Source organism: Mus pahari, chromosome 8 (genome assembly GCF_900095145.1).
Source record: "Mus pahari chromosome 8, PAHARI_EIJ_v1.1, whole genome shotgun sequence".
Lineage (NCBI taxonomy): Eukaryota > Metazoa > Chordata > Mammalia > Rodentia > Muridae > Mus > Mus pahari.
In genome coordinates, this window is record NC_034597.1 from 41,490,628 (window position 1) to 41,498,302 (window position 7,675).

Here is a 7,675-nt window from a genome sequence, read left to right on the forward strand (position 1 = left end):
GGAAACGCTTTTTAGATTTCCAGCTAATAAATACAACAGAATGACAGGAAATTCACTCTCCAACCGCCAACAATGCAATGTGGCTAAGTCAAAAACCATCAACGCATAAACCATCAACTACACTAACGAGATTAGGTAGCACAAAACTGTAATCTCAGTACTGAGGCATCAGCTAGAGGATCTCACATCAAAGACCAGCCTGGGCTACACAAGTTCAAAGTCAACTTGGGTGACAGTAGGAGACTCTGGCCCAGGCTACAGAGATGGCTCTGTGAGTAAGAATGTGTACTGCACTCGCAGAGGACCAAAGTTCAAGCCTCCCACTCCCCACAACCCACATCAGGTTGCTCTTGCCTGCTTATAACTCGGAATGCAACAAGAGAGGCTACACACATTCACTAAATCCATCAGAACCAATGAAACAACCTCAAGCAGCAAGCAGCAAAGTGGACGCCAGAGAAGTTTAGGTTCATAGTTTTCATAGGACAGTGGTAAATATCAGTGCTAAAGACTGGGTTGGGTGTGAAAGTGGCAGGAACCAAAAGCCTGCAGCACTGACTGACACGAGCATATCGCTGGAGGATAAAGAATGGCTGGTTCCTAGATGGTGCCTTAGCATCATCCTTTGTCCCATTTTTTCCCCCAGCTAGCAAGCACATACCTGGCCTTGTGCAGCCTCAGTCTCTCCCGCTTGAGTTGCTCATACATCACAGGAATAGTCATTGCTGCCCGAAGCTGCCGGCGCGTCAGGGTGCACAGGTGCCTCCGATTGGCGGGCCTCCTGATTTTTTTTGAGTTTCTAATCATTATCTGCTTCATCAATGTTGTATTAGAAGGGAAGGGTGATGCTGTGAAGTAACAGGAAAATAGCAAGTCAGGCAACTTCTATTCCCTTAGTATGTTAAACACCTATCCTCGGGGCTAGTAAAGGTCTGGCTACACATTACACCACACCCTAAGTCTACAAAGCAAGAAGCTGAAAATACCTGAGTATTGTCTCATTTACACACGAGAAGCAAACAGAAGCCAGAGGAGAAAGAGTACCTTTACTTCTGAGCTGAGCCTCAAGTTTATCGATAGAGTCATGAGCATTAAGGAATCTGAATGGAAACTGCCGACTGTGAACCACAGATTTCTGTAAAACAAAAAGGATGGTGAGCAGTGGATGAAGGAAGATGAGGAGCCATGGGGCTACAAGGAGGATGAGGAGCCATGGGGCTACAGGGAGGATGAGGAGCCATGGGGCTACAGGACCAGGATAGTGACTGAGTAACTCTATCAGCCTTGCGAGAAGGTGAGGAGAGAAAAACAGATCTCAAGAAGAAAAAGAAAAAGAGGAAGGGGAAGAAAGAAAGGTATGAATGAGGTAAAAGGGGGATTAACAGGAGCCCCATTCTCCTTTTATTTATTTATTTAATTGAAAAATATTGTATGTGGATGAGTGTTTGCCTGCAGGTATGCATGTGCACCACGTGTATGCCTGGTACTACAGAGGACAGAAGGGAGCACCAGATCCTCTGGAAATTGAGTTATAGATGGTTGTGAGCAGCCACGTCGGTGCTGGGAATCAAATCCAAGTCTTCCGGAAGAGTTGCCGGTGCTCTTACCTACTTCAAGCCATCCCTCCAGCCACAGAGCCCCGTATCTTTTTATATTACACTGCTCCTGAAGTGAGTCAATTCATAGATGGGGATCTTTCTGTAAGTTTTTGAGCTCAAAAAGTAAACATGAAAATTACTACTCTCCATTGTAATCTCTGGAGGGTTGACTAAGCCCGGAGACCTGTCCTTCCCAACATATGTAGGTTTCCACACCTCTTACATCCCACACAGAAACAAGCTGGTAGCCAGGACCGCTTCAGCCACGTGGAAGAGCCTGGCCTCCGGGTGCACGGTCTCCTGACCGAGCCACACACTCCCCAGTGATCACTCTTACCTCATGCTGAAGTCTCTGGAGAACAAGCTCATGATGGCGGGCACTGATCCCAGTCCGCAGCAGGTTACACAGGTTCCGGAGCATGGCCATGAAGGGGAGTTTTCCATTGTCTTCAGTCATGGGGGACAGGATAAATCAAGTGAGTGACACACGCAAGTTACAGCCCACAGCAGGAAGCACAGAACCACACAGAAGCTCAAATGGGAGAATGTAATCTGCTCTATTCAAAATATTTTAAAGATCCAGGAAGAAGAATCAAGGATTGGCTTGAACTGGGGAGTAAAAACATATAACAATGTGTACTGGACAGCTGTTTATATAACAACTTATGTCATTAACTGTTGGCACTACTTGCTGGTACAATATACTCTTCTTTTCCCCACCCTCTTGATAGAAGGAGAGAACTGATTATTGCAAGTTGTCCTTTGACCTTTCACGCAGCTCACCCCACACACAAATAAATAAGTATAACTTTTAGTTTCTCTAGAAAAGGTTTCTTTGTGTAACCCTGGCTGTCCTGTAACTTACTCTGCAGGTCAGGCTGGCCTTGAACTCACAGAGATCCACCTGACTCTGCCTCCGGAGTGCTGGCATTAAAAGTGTGCACCACAACTCCCAGGTTTTCTTCTTATAAAAATTATCTTTATTCATCTCCGTGTATGTGTCTGTGTGTGTGTGTGTGTGTGTGTGTGTGTGAGAGAGAGAGAGAGAGAGAGAGAGAGAGAGAGAGAGAGAGAGAGAGAGAGAGAGAATACCACCTGTTTGCAAGTAAGTGCCCACAGAGTCTAGAAGAGGATACATTATACTCCCTGGAGCTAGAGTTACAGATAGTTATGAGCCGCCTGATGTTCATGCTTAGAATTGAACTCAGATCCTCTACAAGAGCAATATACATGCTTTTAACTGCTGAGCCATCTCTCTAGCCTCAGGTGTAATTTTTTTTTAAAAGAAAGAGTAGTGACCTCTACACTTTTCAATGGGTATATAGTGATATAATATTCTGGTTTAGTAAAGTGGAGGTTGTAAGTTCCCCTATGAATCCCCAAATTTGTTACTCAATGCCAAGTGCTCAGCCTTGAAATCACGTACATACAAGTAACTTTATACAGACTGAGCAGGTTGCATTTACATACTTAGGAATATAACAAAGAAGTAAGGGCCATGAACCTGAGAGACAGCAAGCAACATGGGAAGGGTTGGAGGGAGGAAAGGAAAAAGGGAAGATCATGTAATTATATTTTAATTTCAAAAAATAAAAAATATTTTTAAAGATTAAGAAACAAAAAGGGAAACAGGAATTCGGCTGTGGAGGTAAATCAGTGGGATTATAGGTGTGAGCCACCACACCCAGCTCCATCCATGTCCTGGCACTCTAGGTGACATAATAACATCATAATCTCCGCACTGAGGAGGCAGAAGCATAAGGACTGGGATTTAAGACTAAGCTGGATTACACGGGTAGGCGTTCTCAAAAAGGGAGGTAACGAGAGGAAGAAAAAGAAAGTAAGTGCTTTTCGGGCTAGGTGCATGCCTACAGTCTCAACAGAAGGAGAAGAGCTGCGTTTAAGAACAGCCTGGGCAGCCGGGCATGGTGGCGCACGCCTTTAGTCCCAGCACTCAGGAGGCAGAGGCAGGCAGATTTCTGAGTGCGAGGCCGGCCTGGTCTACAAAGTGAGTTCCAGGACAGCCAGGGCTACACAGAGAAACCCTGTCTCGAAAAAAAACCAAAAACAAAACAAACAAACAAAAAAAACAGCCTGGGCAATATAAAGAAACTCTATCTCGAAACAAACAAAAATGGGGGTTTAGAAAACTGTCTGAGCAGTTAACAGCACTGGCTGCTCTTCCAGAAAACTTGGGTTCAATTCCTCAAATCCACATGGTGGCTCACAACCCTCTGTAACTCCAGTCCCAGGAGATCTAACACCTTGTCTGGCATTTTCAAGCACCAAGCACAAATGTGATACACAGACATACATAAAAGTAAAACTCTCTCTGAGGTGATTTGAGCAAGAATGGCCTCATAGGCTTATATATTTGAATGGTGTTTGAAAAGATTATAGAGCCAGGCATGGTGGCACACGCCTTCAATCCCAGCACTTGGGAGGCAGAGGCAGGCGGATTTATGAGTTCAAGGCCAGCCTGGTCTACAGAGTGAGTTCCAGGACAGCCAAGGCTACACAGAGAAACCCTGTCTTGAAAAACAAACAAAAAAACAAAACAAAACAAAAAAAAAAAAAAAAGAGAGAAAAGATTAGAAAGATTAGGGGGTATGGCCTTGTTGGAGTATCTGTGGCCTTGTAGGAGGAAGTGTGTCACTGGGGGTGGGCTTTGAGGTTTTCAAAAATACATACTAGGCCCATTCTCCTCTCTCCCTCCCTCCCCCTCTGCCTCCCCCTCCCCACTCTCTGTCTCTCAGAATATAGCCCTCAGCTACTGCTCCAGCACTAGGCATGCCTCCATGCTTGCCTTCATGGTAATAATGGAATAAATCTCTGAAACTATAAGCAAGTCCACCCACATCCACAGTTAAATGCTTTCTTCTATAAGAGTTGCCTTGGTCATGGTGTCTCTTCACAGCAACAGAAGAGTGACTAAGGCATATATACAGAGAAAATAAATAGACAAAATAAAAAACTGAAAAAAGAAATTAACCATAGGGAATTTAGTCTCAAACAAGACAAATGTTGCCACTTAAATGTTCAGGGTTAGAGATTCTCAGCAAAATGAAAAAAGTAGAGACATGTATGTAGACTCAGCACCAACACCACAACATCCTTCTTTGTTTGCTTGAGAAGAGAATTCACCAGGCTGGTCTCAAACTAGTCATCCTCCTGCCTCAGTCCCAATCACTATAATTACAAGTGTGCATCACCACACCTACCCACACCTAAAGCCTTTTCCTCACTCACTATATCTTAACTTGTAAATTGGTGAAAAGGCTGATAGATGATGGGGAATTTAATTCCCAGGTAATTCTTATACAGACATCAACAGAGGCACTGGTACAGAGAGACTATTAAATAGCAAAGCAATTCAGGCTGCCTTGAGTACAATATATAACAACCAACAAAAGGCATTTGGGCTCAAAAGTTCCAAAATTGGAAAGTTTCCACTGTCTCATTTAGGGTTTCCATTACTATGAAGAGACACCATGACCAAGGCAACTCTTCTAAAGGACAACATTTAATTGGGACTGGCTTTCAGGTTCAGAGACTCAGTCCATTATCATCATGGCAGGAAGCACAGCAGCATCCAAGCAGGCATGGCACTGGAGGAGCTGAGAGTTTTACATCTTATTCCAAAAGAAGCCAGAAGCTGACTGTGTTCCAGGCATTTAGGAGTTTCAAAGCCCATCCCCACAGTGACACACTTCCTCCGACAAGGCCACACCTACTCCAACAGGCCACGCCCACTTCAACAAGGCCATACCTCCTAGCAGTGCCACTCCCTGGGCCAAGCATATTCAAACCACCACATCCACCACAGTCAAATGTTACATATATTTCAACATAGAGAGAAATTGTTTGAATTTCCAAAGACAAAAGATGAGGCAAAAGGAAAGGGGAATAAAAGAGAGAACAGAACTGTGTGTTTTCGTTTTAAAATTATCCATTAATTTGTTTGTTTTATGTGTATGAGTGTTTTAGGTCTGCATGTGTGTCTGTGAACCATATGCATGTCTGGTTCTGTGGAGACCAGGAGAGAGTATGAGATATTCTAAGGCTGGAGTTGCAGATGGTTATGATCAACTATGTGGGTGCTGGGACTCAAACCCAGGTCCTCTTGAAGAACAACAAATGTTTTTAACTGCTAGGCCATCTCTCCACCCCCTCAAAATCTTCAAGGTGGGACCTAAAATACAGGCGTACAAAGGGAGAAAGCAGGAAAGGAACATGACGGTCAACGCTGCCTACCTATGAGCTCCTCCCACACAGAAGCTTGGTTTCCCCGTAAGCTCAGCTCCCGCTCCCAGGTCTCTGGCCTTCGGAGCTTCATCCGCTGACCAGCTCGGCTAGAGTCCCATGGCCCGGGGAGGTGACTCCGAGAAAAAAGCTCTAGGGTGGCCGGGTACCTGAGAGAGGGAAGAAAGTACCTATCAGTTCAACACTTACACAAACTTGGAAAGAGCCAAAGCCAGCCAGTCATGTTCACACCTCTGACGACCCTCATACTGCTGGGATTGAGAACTACCAGCATTGGAGCCATGAATGAGCCAGAATGATCAGGTCAATGGAATGCACGTGGAATACCGCGTCTCACCTGTAGCCCAGCAGGGCCTGGACGTGCTGGGCAGGCTCGTGGATATGCAGATGTTCTACCAGCTTCTTCAGAGTGAACCTTGGTGGCCTTTTTTTCTCTGGCACTGCATTATAAGCTGCTTCAAACTGTGGAAACAGCCCCAAGTACCATGGGGTTCATTTCAGCCATGATCATGGGGTATCAGAAATAAAGGAAAAAGAGGCAACTATTATCTAGATCATGAGTCTTCACTGTGGTGGCATCTGTTGACTTGAAAACTTTCTACAAGGGGCTGGAGAGATGACTCAGTTGCTAAAAACACTGGCTGCTCCCATTTCAACTCCCAGCATCCACTAGTGACTCACAAATGTCTATAACTCTAATTAATCCCAGGGAATCTGATGCCATCTTCTGGGCTCAGAAGGAATACAAGTGGTACACCGACACACAGAGACAAAATGCTCAGACACATAAACAAGATAAAACATTCTTAAAACTTTATATAGAGTGGAAATGTTTTGACATTTTAAATTCACAGATCCAGCTGGATTTGTTACCTGTAAACAAACTATAAGACCAAGAACAACAGAGGAAAAAAATGTTCCTTCCCTTCGTTCTCTGAACCAAACCACACAATCACAATGGAAAACACCCAGATAAGAAACAAGTAACTGTCTACCGCACTGGCTGCTGGGATTTCTAAAACGGATGGAGTTGTATTTCTAAATTCAGTGCAGAAGGGATAGTGCATACAGACAGACAGACAACTCGCAAGCAAGGAACTTACCATAATCTGTTCATTTTTAAGGGGCCAAAGGCTCTTTGGAAAACATTTCCCTCTCTCTGAAAATGGACGTTCTGTCTTCTACGGGGATAGGAGAAAACATTTCAAACAGGGAAATGGAAGTTGCTCGTTCCAGTAGCCCTGAAAGATTATCTCCGTCAAAGCGCGTTCACAGAGGTGGCCCCATTCCTTCTGGCCCTGAGCTCTACACAGGTTATCTGGGCCTGTCTGCCTCCTCTGCTTTCTGGTACATAAACATATCAGATACTTGTAGATAGGAGCTCCCAAGCTCAACTTGTTCCTTTCTCCCTCCCTCCCCAGAGAAAAGGGGCCATGAACTCCCAGGGCTGAGGCAAAGACTGACGTGAGGGCGGGGTGGCTGGCGGGACCGCCTCTTGGACCGATGTTTCTGTGGGTTGTACTTTGCTAGCTGGTACTCATCAAACTCGGCAAATTTGTCAGTCATGGCAGCTCGGAGGCAGGCAGGCAGGGGCACCAACTTCTTCTCATCCCCTTCTGCTAGGCTCTGTGGAGCAAAAAAAAAAAAAAAAAAAAAAAAAATCAGCAGAAGTGAGACCCAACCCACCACACACACACACACACACACACACACAAACACAGAGAGAGACCCTAGAGTTACATGGAAACAAAAACAGGGAACAATTTCTAATCCCACGTCCAAAATTACATTTCTTTCTTTTTTTTTTTTTTTTT

The 7,675-nt window shown here is 44.8% G+C and overlaps 1 protein-coding gene across 1 annotated transcript in view; it reads right to left on the minus strand.

Annotated features, from left to right (window-relative positions):
* Tep1 (telomerase associated protein 1) overlaps positions 1-7,675 on the minus strand; it is a 47,545-nt gene that overhangs the window by 31,854 nt on the left and 8,016 nt on the right. The window contains exons 5-11 of the mRNA XM_029541734.1: positions 7,326-7,487; positions 6,965-7,042; positions 6,199-6,323; positions 5,853-6,010; positions 1,936-2,045; positions 1,045-1,135; positions 662-848 (exon numbers count right to left, since the gene is read on the minus strand). Coding sequence (XP_029397594.1) covers positions 662-848; positions 1,045-1,135; positions 1,936-2,045; positions 5,853-6,010; positions 6,199-6,323; positions 6,965-7,042; positions 7,326-7,487 — 911 coding nt within the window. The remainder of the gene's footprint in view (positions 1-661; positions 849-1,044; positions 1,136-1,935; positions 2,046-5,852; positions 6,011-6,198; positions 6,324-6,964; positions 7,043-7,325; positions 7,488-7,675) is intronic.